The sequence below is a fragment of the Mastigoproctus giganteus genome, chromosome 10, assembly GCF_048544385.1.
Source record: "Mastigoproctus giganteus isolate SK-2022 chromosome 10, ASM4854438v1, whole genome shotgun sequence".
Lineage (NCBI taxonomy): Eukaryota > Metazoa > Arthropoda > Arachnida > Uropygi > Thelyphonidae > Mastigoproctus > Mastigoproctus giganteus.
The window spans coordinates 59,339,132-59,361,576 of record NC_143584.1 but is presented as its reverse complement, the minus strand read 5'-3'; the positions used below and the strand labels follow the sequence as shown (position 1 = coordinate 59,361,576).

The following is a 22,445-nucleotide window of genomic DNA, read 5'->3' as shown; positions in this document are numbered from 1 at the left end:
ATGGGCTGGCTGGAGCAGTGCCTATTGATTATTGCAAGTTGGTTTGCCACAACATGAGCAGGTAGCAACTGTAGTTTCATTGGACAGGTTTCCATGCATATTTAGTGGAAAAGATCTCAGTGTGCCTTCATGATTGCAAAACCTATTAATGTTCCAAGTAAATGGTGAGGGAAGTCATGATGTTGGGTCATAGATAGTGATTACACAGTGGTCAGATGTGGTCTAAGTCTTGTTTATTGTCTGAATTTTGATCTTGTTGGCAAGTCTGGGGATTTTAAGAGTGATGTCTATGCTACTTTTTCACTGTGTGTGTTGCTGGAAGTGGTATATGACTGATAAGGCAAGAGGAAGCATGAACTCCTCAAGTGCTAGACAGTTTGAATGCCAGTTTAGTGGTCTTCTGTAGGTTGTGCCAAAACTGGGAATAGCAGTTAGAATCCATGTCAATGGGAATTTTGTGTGCCATTAGAAGTTTACAGAGCAGTCTGGGGGTATTGGAGGGACTTGTAGATGACAATAAAGGAAGATGGCATAAAGTATTTCTTGTTCACTTATTATTTGTGCACATGCAGCAGTGGTGGTGGTATGGAGAGTGTTTACTTTTATAGTGAGGTTGCTGTTCCTTATGATGACTGCATCTGACTCCACAACTCGATATGGGACAGAGTTTACTGCATGCATGTATGGTTCACACACACACACACACACACACACACACACACACACACACACACACACACACACACACACACACACACACACACACACACACACACACACACACACACACACACACAATACCAGTATTGTTCATATCCATGACCAAATTGGCTTGGTTTACAACTGCTCTGGAGTGCTGTGCATTAAGTTACAAAAATCTAAACTCTGTGTTGTTGCTTTCATTGGGGCATGGGGCCATAATTGGTTTCAAATTTAGTGTGAAATTACTAAATTTGATCTAACGGCCTTTGGATACAATGTTGCTTGAACTGATTGGCCTTTATGTGCACTATTGCAGTTGGTACATTGTGATTCCTTTTCCTTGTGTATGTGTGTGCTGGCCTTGCAGACATGGCTCTTTTCCATACTGCAATAATTAAAGACCAACACCAGCCAGGAATTAAAAATTTTACTATAAAAATAAAATATACAGAATATAATGAAATACTGTGATATACTATAGGAAGACTAAAATATTACAATAAAATAAACTACGATAAAACGTTAAAAATGTAGTTAGCAATAAAATTATCTAAAATAAACTTTATTAAAAGCAATAAAACCTGAAGCTTTCAGAGACTGCTGTCTCCTTCTTCAACACTGTTGAAGTTTCACAAGTATTTCTTTCACAAGTATTTCCTGAAAATTATATAATCTACAGAAATTCAAGTCTGGTATCAGCAATTATCTTTCATCTTTTCAACCATCAACCTGCATGGTACTAAATACTATAGGTATTAATAACTTTTGTGTTTGGGATATTCATGTAAAAAGAAAAAAAAACAGAGAGAGAGAGAGAGAGAGAGAGAGCCCATGCTGGCAAAGTCGACATATATCATTGAATACTGTGAGCTGTCCTGTCAGTCTGTGTGTCCACTGCTCAGAGAACCTGATGTTGAACTGTATACAATTAAACTTAAATTTTTTTTGTTTGCCACATTCACACACCTTGAATGCGGTATCTCAGAATAGCTATGTTATTCTGGGATTACCTGTCTCATATGCAGTATTTTACCCCCCTCAATATGGGCATTTGTTTGTGGTGAGTGGACCTCCCAGTGATGCTGCTGGGGCTACAGATTAGCTTCACTGGTTCCAATGCCCACACCTTTCCTTGAACACCTTCACTAATGTCATAGCACAAAGCCAAGAAAGTGAAGAGCAGAGATGAATACAGAATAATTGACAGACAAATATGAAGCAGTTCATCAAAATCCCTAGTAGGGAAGCTGACCGAGGATGCTTCTGCTGAGAGTTCTGCCAATGTCTCTGTGTTCAGTTATTTGTTCTAGATTTCACTATAATCCATAATGCTTGCCATATGCTGTGACCCATGGACTTTCTGGAAGGGTGGTGGCCTGGTGGTTGAAGGGCCCAGCCTTAATATGCCACTCTGTGTATTAGGATTAGTCAGTTGGCAAGTAGACTTATCAACTGTACTCCACCTGATTATTCAACTGTACTCCAATAGGTCTCCTTCCCTTTGATCCTGAGAAAGGGGTGAAAACCTGTTGGATGTATGGGTATAGTAGCTAGATAACTCTGGAATCCTCTTTGCATATGCATTCCCTGCTAAGTGGGCATCCCCTTATTGCAGCTCCATGGTGGGTGGAGCACCTTAAATATAAGATGCTCCACCCACTTCAGATATACTGAACTTTATTACTCTACTCCTATAAGTAATCCTAATCTTTCCTACTTTGAGGCCTCTACCAGTTCCCTATCTGAAAATGAAAATGAAAAAGAAACACTGAACAGAAGCCACACCATCTCCTGTACCTTGTTTTATAAATGTGCATTCTAAGGGAGAAAAGGAAATTGATAAAATGTCACTCTTTTCATTTTGATGAGCCTTGAAGGGCTGGCAGGCTTCCCACAGTTGGTAAAATGACATATTGGGTGACCTTTCAGTAGAAACATCATCAGTGCGATATTCAGAATCGCTCCTCCATACATCTCTTGGAGGCATTCCAGTTAAAGTAACCACACAATTCACTGAATACATCATGTGGCATAGTTGCTGAGTGGGATCTCCTTGAAACATCTGAAGAGAAGGCGTGCGCCAAACTGAGAGACCCATTAAGAGAATGTTCATGTGTAAGGAGGGAAAACTAGTTCCAGCTAGGCTTCTTATCCTTACATTTAACATGCCTAAACCGCCTACCTCTATCAAGGCAGGATATTTGAACTGTCCCATAAGGCTATACATCCCCAATCTGATATGAGGTTTTAGATGTCAAAAATATGACCACTCTCGGATGGCATGTGCCCCATGTGGAGGGAATCATCATGACACTAAAGAATGCTGTGCTTCAAAACTAGCATGCTTAAATTGTGGAAGTGAACATGCTACTTATTCAAGGGCATGCCAATGGTGGAAAGACGAGAAACAAATACAGAAAATTAAGATAGAAAATATTCCATATATGGAGGCAAACAAACAGGTCAATGGGAAATCCAACTCTTAAGTGGTTCTGTGCAAGTGCTCTACATCAACACCAATGGATATTTCAGTCCCATTGTTATCTTTTACCTTACATACCTGCTACTTGTTGATACAAGCACATGAAGAAAAATTGGTATTAACAATCATTTCAATTCCAAAAAAAATGTTAGCAACTAAAGAAAAACCTCCCCACCCAGCCTGTTATTAGTAGGATACGGGATGCAATGGAGGTAAATGAAGAAAAAAAAAAAGAAAGTGTGGGTGACCCTATCTTGGAACTGTATCCTGAGGAAGATATGAATTCTGGGTGCCCTCTACTTCCGAAAAGTAGATTTAAAACCAATGCAGGTAAATCAAAACCTGCAACACTTCCGAAGCCAGCAATCAGTTCTGCTAAATACAAGCAGTAATGGCTAAATTTCTACAATGGAATTGTTGTGGATTCTGAAGAAATACGTAGGATGTCAAATTGCTCTGCACGAACAAGAATCTGTTTGGTTTTGTTTGCAGGAAATGTATCTAAAAGAAAAAGATGATCCTGTCCTGCAAGCTTTTACTACTATCCATAAAGGTAGATGGATATAACCCAGCCCATGGAGGAGTCAGAATCCTTGTGGGAAATCATATCCCTTCCATATATGTTCAACTAACACTAGCTTAGACTAACACTAACTTAGAAGCAATAGCAATTCATCAGTGGGGTTCTTCCTCACACTTTGTTCAGTATATTTTCCTCCTAAGGAAAACATCACCCAGGCAGGGCTTGATGGTCTTATTATGCCCTCTCCTCTCCTAGTTCTAGTCCATTAAAGTTTAATGAACAGAATACCCTGTGGGGTAGTGCAGAAACTAATGAACGAGGTTATATGGTTGATCATATGCTCGACAGTAATGACTTTATCTCATGAAGTGTGGAAGCAACACCGATTGCCCACATGCTTACCCTTATGTTTTCTGAGACCAATCTCTCCATCTGCTCCCCCTTCCCTATTTCCTCTTCTTTCTTGGGAGGCAGAATAGAATCCTTACAGAAGTTCCTGTAATAACCACATTAGTGGTTGAATAAGCTTGCCATTAATCTAGAATCCTGTGGTGGATGTTTTATCAAGCAGATTGAAATACATTTGTGCAGCTAACTGAATTTGATCCTGTTGAAATCCAGGAGAATTCAATCATTGTAATGAAGTACGTCAAAGAGTGTAATATCCATTCGGTGGTAATTGCAATCCCAAAAGCATCCTCCTGATTTTCACCATCTCTAAAGCCATGGTGGAACCAAGATTGTAAAGAAGCAAGGAAGGCACAAAATCGGGCATGGGGAAAATTTCATTTTTACCCTAGCGCCAAATAACTTATAGCCTTTAAACATGCCTGTGCTAAAGTGAGATTTATATATCATCTGAGCCAAAAACCAAGCTGGCTCCAGTTTACATCCTCAATTAATGAGATGACTAGTTTCAAAATCATCTAGAATAAAATTCAGAAAAGTAAATATACACAACTTCCCTTATCTGTATTAGAGCACAATGGGTGTACGGTAACAGACCCAACTGCTATAGCAAATAATCTAAGAGAGGTTTTTCCAGCTTATTTGCAGAAGCATCATACTCTGCAGAGCTCCTGATTTTAAAGAAGCACGTTGAGAAACAGAAACTTAACTTTTCTTCAAGCAGGGCCTATCCTTATAACCTGCCTTTCACATATGTGTAATTAACCACCACACTTGCTATGACAAAGGCCTGCACTTCGGGCCAAAGTATATTCAATATGAGAAGATAAATTTAATATGAAAACACCTTCCATCTCATTCTGTAGTGTTGTGTAGTGCTCTATAATCAAATTTATTTGGAGCATCAGTTTCCTGATTCTAGGTGTGAGGCAATCATCCTTGCATTCCCAAAGCCAGGAAAGGACCTCAAAATTCCTAACAGTTACTACTGCCCTATTATTCTTATTTGCAGTTCCCAGTTTATTGGCTTTTCTGTTAGTGCAATATAATTTTAAACGAGTAGTAAACTCGATCTTATTGCATTTGCAATAATACCAATAGCTGGAATTCTGTGGTTTTTTACATTATTATGGTGAAATGTGTTTCCCCTTCCATGAAATCTTCAATAATTTAAAAAACATAAGTTTTCAGAATCTTCTCCTCATTCCTATTTTTTTAAGCTTTGTAAACTTGTTGTTACTCCGTATCTCACTTGTGCAATTTGTGTGTGCCGTGTCCACCATTATTGATTGTGTATATTTTTTACTGTTTTAAATTTTACAATCCAGAAAAAAAAAAAAAAAAAAGAAAAAAGTCAGTGAACAGAAATATCAGTTAGTATGTATATATTACAGTGCTATGTTTACTGTAATATTTTTTTATTTATTTGAAATTTGAGATGTTTAAACCTGTGTTAGCAATTTTATTAGATTTCTAACTTTTTTTGGTGTTTTACTTACCAGAATGAACTTTTAAAAAAAATTTTTTTTTTTTTTTGAGTGCTTTGCCTCTAACCCCCATTTTCCCCATAAGCCCTGTTGTTTTAATTGTGTGATATACCATAATGCAGAGATTTTTAGGAACATGTACTGCGTTAAAAGCAGAACTGATTGTATTCAGTAACTGGCACAGTGGAACAAAATTTGGTGTTTTGTTTTCACATTACCAACTCTATTACACACTCAAGCCAAGTAATTAATAAGTCATTTAAAGAGTCATTCAGTGACTGGCATATTGAAAAAATAAAATTTGACATTTGTCAATTATAAGCTTCTGAACTCTACCGATTTATGCCATCTTCGAATCCCTGTTGTAGCCTTTACTTGCCGGTCTGCTCATGTTGTACCATGACTCAACAAAGTTTGGATAATATCAGATGCAGCAATCTCCGCTATCATCAATTGGTGCCAATACAAAAATTCTTTTCAGGTCTTTACGGCAGGTGTTTGAATTTAATTTTTTTGTCATATTATTTTGCATTTATTATTATTTTTTTTGTCTTAATTTTTTCAATTTTGTTTTCATTTAATTTCTTTTATTTTTACTTAATTATCTTTTGTTTTTCTCTTTTGAAAATCAATTTTGCCTCTTTTGTATGGCTAATAAAGAAAGTATTATCCCTATCTGTGTTTTAGAATTATCAGTCTGCATTCAAATTTTAATATTTAGGTTACAGAAGAACTTGAAAGTTATGACAATGGAAATGAAAGTAGCACTCACCCTCCATGGTATAATGAAAAGTGGTCACATTGGTGGCCAGGGTCTAAATCAGCTTCACACATTTTTCAGGTAAATTTGTAAATTCACTTTTTTTTCCCCATATGTTTTTGATGTGAAAGCCTGTCTTTGAAATCACAAAATACAAGTAAAAACCTTTTGATTATTCATATGCTATTAATTACTTGGCAAATTACAGGTAGCAATTAAAGTAAATTAATTGAAGCTTATGGAAAGGGGAAAAATTTAGAGGATTAAGGGGCATAAAAAAAAAGACTATAAGAAGCATTTAACTTTTGCCTTCTCAACCAAATCATATAACACATATCATATCAGAATTATTTTGACTGTATGAAGCTCAAAATATTTTGAGCTGTTATTGATTTAAAAAGACAGGGTCTCTTCATTTAATTTAATAGTTTACAGATTTTAAGAATTTAAAACAAAAAAAAAAAAATGATTTTTCCAATTTTTGTTTGTACTTTGCTATAAACATTACAAAAAAGTTACTAGCCCATTACATTACCATCAAAAATTTGTTTGCAGCCATAAATTAAAAAACAGAATGATACACATTTCGGTTAGATGACTTTTTTTATTTTTAATTCCAGAATGTATTTTGTTGTGTTCATTTCAAAATATATTATATAACTGATTACAATTATTTCTTATTCTTTTTTGGAAGGGTTGGTCCCACTTTGTATCATAAGCACATGGCATTCTTTTAAAAAGTTTATATAATTCCATCTGTGAGGATATTTTAATTGTAGATGGGATAAACTGTTTACTAGAGCTACAGATAATTGGGTTTCAGTTATACAGATAAATGACATGAAGCTCTTAATACAGATTTAGGTTTTGCTGACCTAAATCTGTATTAAGACCTGACCTGACCTGAATTGTGACCCTAAATCTTAATACAAATTTAATGTCACAAGTCAGGAGAGAGTTGATTCAACTTTGTAGACTGCCATGGTAAATAGGCTGCTTTTTGTGAACTGTGGTGTTTAAAATATGGCTGCTCTTTATTAAAACATACACATGTACAGTCAAAATGAATATATATGAACTCTTCTGGCCTTGGCTGTCTGTAGAATATATGGATATTTATTTATTTTGCTGTTCTTCTAAGGTCTATTTGATCTGAAATAAAATTTAATTCCCAGTAAAGTTTTTTTTTTTGCTTTTTAATATTTTTCTCTAATATTGAATGACTATACAATAAAGTAAAGCATAGGACCTTAGATGTTTTACAAAATCATGCTTTTTTATTTTCTCAAATTGAAATTGTTACATGTATGAAGAAATTAAGAAACCAGAAATTAAGAAATAATATTAGAGCTAAGATAGTTTTATTTTTTATAATAATTGGCTACATATATTATGTGTTTATATAAATTTATAAATGCTTTGGAAAAATGTTTACTGTGTTGGTAAACATGTAATTACTAAACTAAACATTCACTGGAAAGAATTTTCATGTTTTTGAATTCTGATCCTCACATGCAATGAAAATTCATAGAGTATGTAGTTGAAAGTAAACCCCTAAATTATGTCAGCATTAATTCTGATGATGAGAAATTAGAAATTTCTACATCTGACAGTGAAGATGTAGAAATCATATAAGTATGAAAATTCTTAAAATGATTATGAATGATTGGAACTACACTATGATTCTTCATACAACAGTGTAGTGTGGCAAGATACATTTCAACTGAGAAAATATATTTTTCTGTCTTTTGAAAGAATGGATTGCACTACTTCACTTGTATTGTTGATTGGATGCTGAAGCCTTTTTCACAGTAGGTCAAGTATCCAGTTTTAACATAACAGAAGCTACTCCTGGTCGAACCAGTAATGCTATTTCTAGGGCGGAAAATATAAAGACATTGAAAATTTACATAAATCCTATATTCAAGGTTATTATTATTATTAGCATTGGCCCTATGGTGCAAGGAAACCTGAGGCTTTTGCTGTACCAGCCAAAAAAAAAATTTCTGAGTTACCCTGAGAGAGAGAGAGAGAGAGAGAGAGAGAACGAACAAGAGACAAAAGTAGAAGGGAATCACCAAGAAAGATAAGAATGATGATATTCAGCACAGGACCCTTGGTGTGCCAAGCCCATACTCACCAGATGTGAGCCCCTGGAGTTCAATTATTATTTTGAAAAATGATTAACAATGAAGGCAGAAAGGTATACAGTCAGTCCTCGTATAACACTTGTTTACACTACATGAATTCGATCATACACGATTTATAAATAGGGGAACGATATCGTATATAACACGAACCGAATTCGCTTATGCATGATTCGCCTTTGTGTTTACAAGAAATGGCAGTCGAACATGGAATCACTTCTTCAACTGAACGCAACACAATAGCAATGGAGCGAAGATTCTGAAAATGTATTTATATTTTTTATATCAGTGAAGTGGATACACATTTCACCATAATAACGTAAAAACCCACACAATTGCAGCTATTGGTATTATTGCAAATGCAATTAGATCAAGTTTGCTACCAGTTTATAACAGATTCTACTAGCAGAAATGCAACTGGAAATTGTTTTTATTGTTTTATGGTAGTAACCCCCAGAAATGTGCTTTAGTAAAATGTGAGCTAGTGAGGTGTTAATAGTGTGTCTCTGCCATAAAGGCAGAGACACACTATTGTGTTGTTTATTCAGTTGCTACATGCATGCAACTTTGTTTATGTGTATCAAGCATGCCTCCTCATTTTGTAATTGTGCTTTATTCTATAAAAATGAGTAAAACACTTAAAAGGTGTGAAAAGGAAGCATCCTGGTGAAGACACTGCAGGTTCAGAAAGAAAAAGGAAAGCAATATAGATAGACAGAGATGGACTGGGTCAAAAATTCTTACCCGGGAAAATTTGTAGCGGCCTCATACTAGCGTTTATGGCCAAAATCACACTTCTCTCCTCCGACCCACCGATGTTTCCCCAGTAAGGCTTATGGCCAGTCCGCCTCTGTTAGAGAAAAAATATAAAATTGTGAAACATTTTTAGCGAAATGAAAGAATATGTGATATTGCATGTGCTACAGGCCTAAATGATGTAACACCGAGAATTAGAAAGAATGCAGAGAAAATAAAAACAACTTTCATAGCGCTCAAAATGTAATAAAATCCATTAGATCAAGACACAAGAATTGGAAGAGATGGAACGACTGTCATCTGTTTGGTTAGAAAATCAAACAAAGAACAAGTTTGCTTACGATAGAAGCAAAAGCATTAGCAATATTTTATTACGTAATAGTCGTAATAAAGTACATATTTTATTACGATTATTTATTGTTTGGTAATGATTTGGTTACAAATGTGTGTTCAATCTTGGGTGGTCAGCACCTAACCCTATTTTTCCCATAGGGCCTGTTATTTTTATTGCACGATTTTGCACTGCACGAGGGTTTCTAGGAACTCAACTATCATGCTATACGAGGACTGACTGTACAGTGATAAATTTAAACTGTTCTACCTTCAATAATAATGTTAATGGAAGACTTGGTTGATGTTACAATTCAAGCATGTATTAGATTGGTATTGGCAGGTGATCACAAATCATACATCCACTGAAAGTTTATGGCCCTAGAAACAAACATATTTCCATGGCGAAGCACATGGAAATATGCACACTTTTTGCACACTTAAAATAATTATGTATTTTATTCATGACAAAAAAAATGATTCAAAAACTATCTAGACATATTTATTTACAAACAAACCATAGAAATACACTGCAGGCCATACAAATGCCTTTCCATTATGAGCACTTTTTAAAATTAACATTATGTAATAAGATGGAAGAAAATGTATCAGCAGCAAACAAATACAACAGTTATAATACTATTAAGTCTTCTATAAGTGATATTAGTATTTTGTTGGCCAGCCACAAGCTTTAGCATTAGCAAAGGCACATGATGCAAGAAAGCAAGCTTATATAGCATCAGCCAAAAAAAAAAAAAAAAACCCTTAATTCACCCATCCACTCGCTCCAAATGTTTGTCAAGTTCTGCCTTGAATTTATTTAAGCTATCAACTGCTATGAGAGATGCAAGTTTGTTCACCAATCAACCACCCTCTGGCTAAAGCAAACTTCCGCACATCTGTCCTACAACCGTCTATCTATCCCGCACATCTATCCTACATTTATCCTACAACCGGCTTTCCTCAATTTGAATTTATGCCCTCTCAGGCGATTATTCTGAGCAACAGGAAGAATCCAATCCGCATTGAGCATGCTCAAACCATTCAAGTCTTTATACACCTCAATCAGATCACCTCGCAGGTGCCTAGTCTCCAGACACTGTAATTTGCAAAACTTAAGCCTTTCTTTGTAAGAGCAACCCTTTGTTCCATTCACTGATCTTCTTGCCCTTCTCTGTACTCATTCCAACAGGTCTACATCCTTCTTAAAATGAGGCCTCCAGACCTGTATACAGTACTCAAGGTGTGGCCTGACCATTGCCTTATACAAGGGGATAATCACCTCCTTATCACTGCTAGAAAAATTCCTGTATATCATTGACAAGACATTGTGAGCTACTCTTGCAGACCGTCTGCACTGCTCAGAAAACTTAATATCTGCCTGCACAATTACCCCCAGGTCCTTTTCATTCTCTACCACCGTCAGAGTGGTACCACAGAGTTGATACATTACTCTGGGATTACTGCTTCCCATATGTAGTACTTTACATTTGTCAATGTTAAACTTCATTTGCCACCTCCCGGCCCATCTGCTCAACTTTTCTAGATCCTGTTGCAGCAGTGTACTGTCATTAGTGTCATTAACAACCCTGCCAACATTTGTATCATCTTCAAACTTGGACATTAAGCCTGATATACCATCATCAATATCGTTTATAAATACAGTGGACCCAACACTGAACCCTGAGGGACTCACTAATAACATTAGTCCAAGAAGAGCAGTGTCCGTTGAATACCACTCTCTGTCTTCTCCCATTCAACCATCCATTTATCCATAGCAGCAATTTGCCTCCAATGCCACACTGCTCCAATTTGTGCAGCAGTCTTCCATGTCCAACAGTATCAAAGGCTTTTCTAAGATCCAAATATAAGATATCAAAGTTATTCTTTCCAACCAGTTCCTTTGTGACTACTATGATGTAGTCACAAAGGAACTGGTTGGAACTGGTATCCAATAAAATTAGTCAGACAAGACTTCCCCTTAACAAACCCATGCTATGTCCGAGTTATAACTGAAGTCTTGTCTAGATGATCCTGCAGTGCTTCTTTAACCAGTACCTCCATTAATTTCCCTGGAACAGAAGTTAATCTAATAGGTCTGTAATTACCTGTGTCTCCCTTTGAGTAGCACTTCAAGCTCATCGAATTTATTAACTATACAACTAGCATTGGTGTACATGCAAGTATACATGCACCTGTTTCTACTCTTAGTTACCCTAACACAGCCCATGTATTTACTTGTTCCACTATGACTCCCAGCAGTCCTGGAAATTCCTATTGCCTTGCTTTCCAGGCTGCTGCTCAATTGCATTTCAATAGAAGTAGTGCAAGAATCACTTTTACCTCTGCCAGCGGCTACTGTTAGTCTATTAGTCTATGTATCTCCCCAAGCTAGCAGTTTTCCGACCCACCTAACTCTGCTTTGATAGCATCAGCAAATATTCTTCCACCCTTTCTATTTAAGTGTATCCCATCCCTGTAGAAGCAGTCTCTCCTGTTAGCAAGCACAGATGAATCTGAGAAAAATTCTACCCCTTGAGTCCTGCACAATCTCTCCAGGCCGAATTGATCGACAAAGCTGTCATCATATACTCCCTCCTATTGTGTCTGGGCAGAATTGCAGACACTCTCAAATTCAACCCCAACTCACGGCTTTTTTTCAGCATTGTCTTGAACTTGTTAAATAATTCTGCTCGTCTCCTACTCTTAATATCATTTGTGCCAACGTATACAACAATATCACCCTTTGTGCCCTTAAAGGATGATATCTGCCCTACAACGTCATCAACCTTTGCCCCTGGTCCTGTTCTATCTATCTATTCCCCATTTCCCTGACAATAGAGTCACCTATAACAACTAGTTCCTTTGGGACCAGCGCATTCTGGTGTGGGGGTTGTCACTGCGTTGCGTGATGTTCAAGTGCAAGCTCTGGCATTGATGTGGGCAGCTGAGAGCTTTATGGGTCCGTCAGTTTAAATCCTTAAAGGGCATCCACCCTGTCCTTCAAGCTCTCATAAGAATGCCGAGTTGCCGCCTGATTTCCTCGCTCTCCTTACATTGTGCACATACAAAGACATTCCCTTTGGCAATATCATGTCCCATTCCTGATTGTTCCCCAAACATCAAACAAGCAGTGCATTTCAATAGACTGTGATTTAGAGGACAACTGCCCCCCTAAATTCTTCCCTGAGCCACAGCACTTCCACTAGTTTGAGCCTTTTGCTTTGCTGCTCTGGTCTGAGTCATGATTTCTATTCAAGTTCAATAAAATTCCAATACAAAGTATATCTCTAAACCTATATCTCAGTGCAGTTATAACACTATATATATATGTATTTCGGTATTGAATATTATCTACAAGTTATGTTATATGACTTTCTTATCCCCTGTCAACTTATATGTATTAATTTATGATGTTACGTTTGTAATAACCAGGTTGTTATATTTATTTAGTTAAAAAAAGTAAAATTCAATTAACAATCAAATTTAATAAGATTAATAAATTTTACTGATTAATGGATACTACTATACTCGCTATCTAGTTTCTGTTAAACCTTACGCTAGCACACACTAGCTTTAATCCACCATGTCAGACAGGTGCAAGCTTCAACAAGCTTGCACCTGTCTGGCATGGAGGAGCAGAATGTTGATATAATCACTGCTTGCTTCATGGTATTAGACATGAATATTGGTTTCTTGCAATATTACCTTGATGGCATGTTAGCAGCAATTTTCTCTCGATTTTTCACTCCAACAGTTTTCAGTTAGGTTGAAATTGGCACTTTTTCCTGGCCAGGATAAAGATTGAATATTGCATTCTTGCATGAAAAATTAATAAAACATTCAGTGTTTGAAAAAAGTTAAAATTAGCCCAACATAAATTGTATTAAATGATTATGTAATGTTGTTCTAACCTTTAATGCAGTGTGGCAAAGTGCAGAGTCACATTGAAAAACAGTTTTCTGTTCCTTGAAAAGGTCTCTGATGACAAGCAGAAGAGTCCCCTTTAAAAGTTTTGTGTAGTGGTGATCATTTGCAAAATGTATTCTGTTGACTACCATGCTTGTTATGCTTCCCTAAACTATCTGGCCTAGTGGAAACTACCATTGATTGAAGTTGATAGTCAGGATGATAAGCTTTATTAGATCTATGCTGAATGTGGCATTTACCATCTGATCCATTCAGTTTAAATTTGTGTTCATCAGATAATATTACAGATTTCCGTTGCTGAATTGTCCAATTGGCATGTGTTTTTATTCCAGGTTAGGTTGTTTCTCCTTCCTGGATTTTGTCAATAAGGGCTTCTTATGAGGTTGATATGCTTTCAGAACATTCATCACAAGTCTTCATTGGACAGTTCTGTTGCTTGAGTTTACCCCAGAATGTTACTTCCACGGATTTTAGGTCTGTGGAACTTGCATGGCGATCATAGAGGCATAGACACTTCAAAGCTCTGTCTTGTGCTGCAGTACTTTTCCATTTCAATCCAGTTCCAGATTTTATTTTGACATCTCTGGTTCCACATTTCTTATTAAGTAACCTTAGCACAGTATACTGTTACAGCCAACTTTTTCAGATATATGTCAACTAGAAGAGCTCTCCCTATCAAGAACAATAATTTAACTTTTCTTCTTGGAGTTACCTGGGTGTGTGCCCAGGTAACTCCTGCTGTTAAATAGGAACTGGAGATAGATACCAGTAGGTAAATGCTTTTGGAGTTACCTGGGTGTATGCCTACTGCTCTTGGCTAGGAACTGAAGATAGATTAGCATTAGCATTAGCAAAGGCACATGATGCAAGAAAGAAAACTTATATAGCATCAACCAAAAAAAAAACAAAAAAACCCTTATTTCACCCATCCACTCACTCCAAATGTTTGTCTTCTGCCTTGAATCTATTTAAGCTATCAACTTTTACAAAAACAGACGGAAGTTTGTTCCAGCGATCAATCATCTGCTGGCTAAGGGCAAACTTCTGCACATCTATCCTACAACCGTCTTTCCTCAATTTGAATTTTTGCCCTCTCAGGCGATTATTCTGAGCAAGAGGAAGAATCCGATCCGCATTGAGCATGCTCAAACCATTCAAGGCTTTATACACCTCAATCAGATCATCTCACAGGTGCCTAGTCTCCAGACACTGTAATTTGCAAAACTTAAGCCTTTCTTCGTAAGAGCACCCCTTTGTTCCATTCACTAATCTTGTTGCCCTTCTCTGTACTCGTTGTACCAGCTCTACATCCTTCTTAAAATGAGGCCTCCAGACCTGTATACAGTACTCAAGGTGTGGACCATTGCCTTATATAAGGGGATAATCACCTCCTTATCCCTGCTAGAAACATTCCTGTATATCATTGACAAGACATTGCGAGCTACTCTTGCAGACCGTCTGCACTGTTCAGAAAACTTCATATCTGCCTGCACAATTACCCCCAGATCCTTTTCATTCTCTACCACTGTCAGTGTAGTACTACAGAGTTGATACGTTACTCTGGGATTACTGCTTCCCATATGTAGTACTTTACATTTGTCAATGTTAAACTTCATTTGCCACCTCTCAGCCCATCTGCTCAACTTTTCTAGATCCTGTTGGAGCAGTGTACTGTCAGTAGTGTCATTAACAACCCTGCCAACCTTTGTATCATCTGAAAACTTGGACATTAAGCCTGATATACCATCATCAATATCATTTATAAATACAGAAAACTACAATGGACCCAACACTGAACCCTGAGGGACTCCACTAATAACATTAGTCCAAGAAGAGCAGTGTCCATTGATTACCACTCTCTGTCTTCTCCCATTCAACCATCCCTTTATCCATAGCAGCAATTTGCCTCCAATGCCACACTGCTCCAATTTGTGCAGCAATCTTCCATGTCCAACAGTATCAAAGGCTTTTCTAAGATACAAATATATGTTATCAAAGTTATTCTTTCCATCCAGTTCCTTTGTGACTACATCATAGTATCCAATCAAATTAGTCAGACAAGACTTCCCCTTAACAAACCCATGCTGTGTCCGAGCTATAACTGAAGTCTTGTCTGGATGATCTTGCAATGCTTCTTTAACCAGTGCCTCCATTAATTTCCCCAGAACAGAAGTTAACTAACAGGTCTGTAATTACCTGTGTCTCCCTTTGATCCTCCTTTATGGATTGGGGTCACATTTGCACATCTCCATTCCATGGGTACCTCCCCTGAGTCCAGGGAAGCTCTTATAATTATGGCTAAGGGTTTGCTTACTTCGCCTCCTTTAATATAACTGGATAGATAGCAGTAGGTGAATGCTTTTAGAAACATGTTGATGCAGTACCACTCATATATTACAGAATGTTGTTATAGAATAATATAATAGTTTCCTGAGATGACATAATTTTATCCATAGAGGTAATTATTGAGGAAATATTAAACTTTAAGAGGGTGATGCAATTTATGTGGTTACCATTTTATGTATATATACATACTTGATTTATTTATTATTTATTTATTTTTTTTGAGTAAGCAACATTTGCTGTGAAGTGTAGTGTTACTACTAAACAACAAATGTACAAGAACAGTTGCACTGTATTTGACTTCTGTTTTCACACAGTTATCCTATGAAAATCATAAAATTTCATTTCAAAAACTGCCCTAATAATATTTTGGAAGACAAAAAATTTTTGTCATTAATAACATTTCAGACTCGGAAACCAAATATTTTTGGGCCTACAATCTTTTTTTTTTTTTTTTTTTTTTTGTTTGTCTTGCATTAGTAAGTACGAGCACTGCCAGGTTAACATGAATTTTGCACATGATTTACAAATTTTTGGAATTAAAAACTAATTCAAAAGCATTAACATGCAATGTTCCTCAAATGCAGTTCAAAACAGGACAATCATTTCTAGGCAAAACACTCAGTAATATTTCCCTGAAATTTTGCTGCCCTAGGCATATGCCTAGTGCCTTTCCATGGATGTCACTTGGTGAAGACTCTTTTGCTTGCAAAAAGCGAATAACTTCATGAACACCTATTTTGGACCACACTCGCACAGTAGCCACCATTTTGCAACTGCCAGTGATTGATAAACAATTCTGTGCTGTATTTTAATGGAAAACGTGTGATATATTGTTAGTGAAATTTAATTTCAAGTCAAAAGTTTGGATTAAAAAAAAAACCAAACTCCTGTTTTTCCTGCTTTTAGAAAGTCAAACATTGGCAGCAATGCTACTAAAGATACTTGATGAGTTGATGGCACTTCTTTTTCTTCTATATAGTGTATTTGGAAGAAATCACCCTCCCAGTACTAAAAAAAATAGTTCACACGTATAGATAATTTGATTCGGAATTATCTGACAGGCAAGATGATCTGCACACTTAAATGGGTGTGGGGGGGGGGATTGATAATCATCTGCCCAATACCATATTGGGCAGTTATGCTATGAGTATTGCTTGCAGATGCTGTTCTCTTCTCTCTATGCCTTTTTACTGTTCATTGAAATGTTTACGTTCCATCTGCCACGGAGCAATCACTCTTGAACTGCTCTGCGGGTACTAGTACTATCTTATTTCTAACCTTCAGTGAGGTAATATTAATCCTATTTTTATCATTCACTTTGCATAAATATATAATTTGGATCTTATTTGTTTATGATTATTCAGGGTACTGTCTATTGGGCTGGCTGTTATTCTTTCAGTAAGCTACTAAATTATAAACTACTACCTTTTTACAATATGGCCTTTTGGTGTATGTTTAGGTCCTTCTCTAACTGTAGATAATCAGAAAGAAATAGCTTCTGCTAATTATTATTTGAATATACAGGGTGTTTCAAAAGTGATGGTCAATAATTTAAAGGTGAACTGTACAGACTACAATATGCAAAAAAAGCCTAGTAAACATGGGTCCTTAAGTGAATCATTTTCGAGATATTGCACATTTCTAGTTCGGATCGACCACTGACAAGGTGAACTGTACAGAGTTGGGATACACCACTGACTTGTTTGTTTAGATTAGGTTATGCTCATTCTCTCCCTTTCCCCTCTCTCAGTGCTTTGAGGCATAGCAGGCATACTACGAGATGGGTTTCCGAAAAGTAACGTAACATATTTTTTTCTCCCGATGATGTTTAATAATACGAAGTTGAAATTACACATCAAGAAATAAGTGAACATGCACTACTCCTCCACAAAGTCTCCAGTTTTATTGATGCATTTGTCCCAATGATGGATCAGTTTATCAATACCAGTACTGAAGAAGTCCGTGCCCACACGCAGTAACCAACATCACACTGCCTGATGAACTTTCTCATCCGTGGTGAAATGCTTTCCTGAAAGGTGCATTTTCAGAGGGCTCAACAAGTGGAAGTCTGAAGGCGCTAAGTCTGGGCTGTAAGGGGGAGGATGTGACAGAGTTTCCCAACGATTACGGCACAACCACTCATGAGTGGTGTGGGCAGTGTGTGGAGTTCTGTTGTCGTGCAACAAAATCACGCTGCTTGTCAGGAGTTCTGGTCGTTTGCGTCGAATGTTGGCATTCAGTTTTTCCAACGTTGCACAGTAAACCTGTACATTGATTGTTCCTCCTTTCGGCAAGAAATCCACCAACAGAATGCCTTGGCGATCACAGAACGCTATGGCCATGATGTTGATCTTCAATGTCAACACAGCCCACTTTAAATTCATTGCACCAAAAACACACCTGCTTCTTTGTCATCACCTTTTCACCATACACAGCAACCAGTTCACAGTGAATGTCACTTGGTGAAGACCCTTTTGCTTGCAAAAAGCGAATAACTTCATGGACACCTATTTTGGACCACACTCTCACGGTAGCCACAATTTTGCAACTGGAATCTGCTGTGAGGCAACACTATCACAACACCACACTGGCGGTCTTTTTGAATGTTATTAACGGATCTATCTGCCACCGCGTTTCATCTAATTCCTTTTCACCATTATTAAGAAAAAATATGTTACCTTACTTTTTGAAAACCCTCATAGTACTTGTCAAAGGATAGTCAACATGGAAAGTGGTTACAGCAATAAAGAGTATGTGGGTATGCACTTCATGTATGGTGACGCCAATGGCAGTGCACTCAAGGTTGCTGCACATTTGTACCAAGAAGCATTTCCCCAACGAAGGCAGCCCAACATGCTCACATTCATCAGGGTACATCAATGCTAGAGAACACAGGTGCTTTGCACATGGAGTACAAGCAGGTAGGCCCAGAAGCGTAACATCTAATGTTGAGGAAAGGGTGTTAGAAAGAATAGAACAAAATCCAGGAATTTTGACAAGTAGGGTTGCTCTGCAAGAGCGTGTACTGAGTCATGGTAGTGTGGTGAATTTTACATCCCCAACTACTGTACTACCCCACCCATATCCAGCGTGTTTTTTTTTTTTTTTAGGAGCATTAGCAACTAAGGCCATATTGCTCCGTGAATATGCGGTGGTCATTCCTGACCTTTCCGCATCCTCCGTATTTGGTGGTGACAGGCTCGAACCCCGGTCTAATCAAAAAGCGTGTGCTACGCACTGCTGCTCCTTCCCACCTGGCTACGGAGGCGCCTGCTATCCAGTGTGTACAAGGTCTCAGCAATACAGACTACCCTCCAAGAGTGCTCACATAGTCAGTGGCAGATCTTAACAGAAAATGTGCATTTTCTGGAAAACGGTTCATTTGTGGCCCAATGTTAACCAGGACTTTTTTGCTTATTTTAGTTTGTACTTTTCACCTTTAAATTATTGCCATCTTTTTGAAACACCCTGTATATTAAATGATGCTAGCTCTTGATAATGTGGCATGTAATGTGTGCCCTGTTGCTAAGAATTAGCATTAATTTGTGTGTGTGTGTGTGTGTGTGTGTGTGTGTGTGTGTGTGTGTGTGTGTGTGTGTGTGTGTGTGTGTGTGTGTGTGTGTGTGTGTGTGTGTGTGTGTGTGTGCGCGCGCACAAATATAAATATATATATATAGTGCAGGTGGCTTATTGTACACATATAATGTAATGTTACCGCTTTTGTGAAGTTCTCATAGATGTGTATTAATATATAGTAAAACAATTGTTTATTGTAATCAGCACTTCATATTATCACTCTTTTTGCTGTATTGCCATTTATGTATAGTGTGCATAGTATTAGGGTCAGGCGCCACATGTGGTTTCCCACATCTGCGCCATATGTTCGCTGTGAAGGAATACAGTACTACTGTAAATGCCAGAAAAGTGTTGTGTGTTGTATATGGCATATTGCGTTAGGTTCTGTTGTGTGTCCTGGCATTTGGCCGCAGGGCCCCTAGTGGGACTCCACGTTGCCCGCACACACCACTAGGAGGTAGCCAGTCTGCCCATTATTCTCTGGCTTGTCTCCGCCAGGGTCGCCAGAGCTTCCTGGACGGAGAAAAAAAAAAAGGTAGAGTCGGGGAAGTACAGAGTGTACGCAAGAAAGGAGGGTATAGCTAGAAATATGGAGGATGTAGGTGAAGGTATCCTCCAGGTTATCAATGGAGCAATAAGCGCCATCAGTTGAAAGGGGAACCCGGGAAGGACGATAAATAAGACAGCAAGAATGCAAGTTGCCACTGAAGAATGAGGTGGTCCATACGCCAGTTGATCCTATCCAGGTTAAGATTGGTTGGCCATTTAGGTTAGGATCAGATGTTTGGGTTGTTCCTATTTTGTGTTGGCAATAGGGTGCTCCGTCTTGTGAAGACGGCTTGTGCAAACTTGGTAAACTCATAGTAGTAGTTTTCTTCTGTGATGAATAAGTGTTCATTTCCTTGAGGGTTATCTTGTTTACGAGTAAACAGGATGCTGCGGAGGTCCTCATAGTGTTGACAGGTATATACTAGATGGTTCCAGTCTTCTATTTCACCACATGCACAGTAGGGGTTGTCAATGATTCCCATGGATGTTAATTTATGGTTTATTGATCCGTGTCCAGTAATGAGGTAGGTGGTATAAAGACCAGGAGAAAATCAAGTTGGAGATTTAGGAAATAGTCCTGCCATTACTGCCAGGTCTGAAGTAATAGGATGGCAATTTTTTTCTTTTCCTGCCTGATTTCATTCAGGTTATTGATGGAGTGTCCAAGGATAGTTGCTGGTATACCCCTGGATAGACAATAGTGGAGGCCCCTTCGAATAACCTCCAGATCAAGCGGAAGGACGCCCGCAAGAACCTGAAGGGCTGGGTTGCTAACTGTGCAGCATGCCCTTGTAATAGTAAGAAGGATGGTGCACTGGATGGTTCCCAGTTTACGTTTGTTGTTGTAAAGAGTTGCCCTGCGAAACCAGACCCCTGATCCATACGCTATGAAGGGAAGGAAGATTGATTTGTACAGAATCTTAAGGGTGCGTCGGTTCAATCCCCAATCGCGACAACTCACCCGTGCGATGAGAGCAGTGTAGTTTCTCACTTTCGCGTGGAGGTGTGCAAGATGCGGAGAGAAAGTGAGCTTAGGGTCAAGTACTATTCCCAGTAGTTTTAACGTAGAAACTAGCTTGACGGTTTGGCCTAGAAGTTTGATAGTGGGGTTTCTAGTAGGCTGCAGTGATCCCTTCAGGAGAATGGATTGTGTCTTTTGGGGTGAGAGTCTTAGTTTGTGTAGGGCTGCCCAGTTCTGAAGGATTTGAAGTGCCTGGTTTCCTCTGGCTTCCAGAGAAGCTCTGCTGTCAGCCTCAATCGAAATGGTCACATCATCAGCAAAGGCTTGTATAGCTACAGGACCTAGGTCCAGTCCAAGGAGCTCATCCAGGACAATGTTCCACAAAAAAGGACCAAGGACTGAACCCTGAGGGCAACCTCTGTAGACGACCATTTATGTATGTGCAGTGGAAGTGATTGCATGACATCCCAATTTGTGCTTCAACTCCTGACATTATTATTATTATTATTATTATTAGCCATATGGTGTAAAGAAGCCTGAGGCTTATACTGCCCCGACCAAAAAAAAAAAAAAATTCCCCAGTTACCCTGAGAGAGAGAGAGAGAGAGAGAGAGAGAGAGAGAGAGAGAGAGAGAGAGAGAGAGAGAGAGAGAGAGAGAATAGAAAGGAGTCACAAAGAAAGAGAAGAATGATGATATCCAGCTCAGGAACAAAACATACTCACCAGATGTGAGCCCCTGGGTGTTGAATGTCCAATAACTACTTTTGCTTCATGCAGTTGATATGATTGCCAGTCATTACTCTATAAAAGAAAATACTGTATCTGTACCACTGCCAACCTGACTGTTTTACAAGAGCATGAAACCTTTTCTAATTCTTGATTTTAATTGGAGTTAATTATTAATTAAGTGTCCGTAGATTTACCGTTTGTAACTTGCCGCCATTGTTATACAACACAACATTATATAACGAACTAGATACTGTAAGCTTAGTATAGTACAGTATATAATATAATATTGTCAATTAATCAGTAAAATCTATTAATTTTATTAAACTTCATTGTCAATTAAATTGTACTTTTAACTAAATACATATAACGACTTAGATTACAAACGTAACATAATTAATTAATACATAACTTGATATGGAAGTTATATAAACGGAACTCGTAGATAATACTCGAGACTCAACAACATATATAGCGTTATAACTGTGTTGGGATACAAGTTTAGGGTTTTAATTTTGTACTGAAATTGAAATCATGACTCAGACCAGAGCAGCAAAGCAAAAGGCTCAAGCTAATGGGCGTGCTGTGGCTCAGGGGGAGAACTGAGGGGGGGGCAGTTGCCCTCTGAATTACAGCCTTTTAAAATGCACTGCTTGCATGATGTTTGTAGAGCATTCAGGTACGGGACATGATATTGCCATGGGGGATGTCTTTGTGTGTGCGCGATGCAAGGAGTGTAACGAAATCAGGCGACAACTCAG

General features: G+C 38.0%; 1 protein-coding gene across 2 annotated transcripts in view; it reads left to right on the top strand.

The window, feature by feature from the left end:
* The window catches only part of LOC150079048 (CD109 antigen-like), a 1,092,235-nt gene that overhangs the window by 464,059 nt on the left and 605,731 nt on the right, over nucleotides 1-22,445 (top strand). For both annotated transcript variants that reach the window (XM_090384122.1, XM_090384121.1), the window contains exon 16: nucleotides 6,324-6,443. In XM_090384122.1, the coding sequence (XP_090240248.1) occupies nucleotides 6,324-6,443 (120 nt within the window). The remainder of the gene's footprint in view (nucleotides 1-6,323; nucleotides 6,444-22,445) is intronic.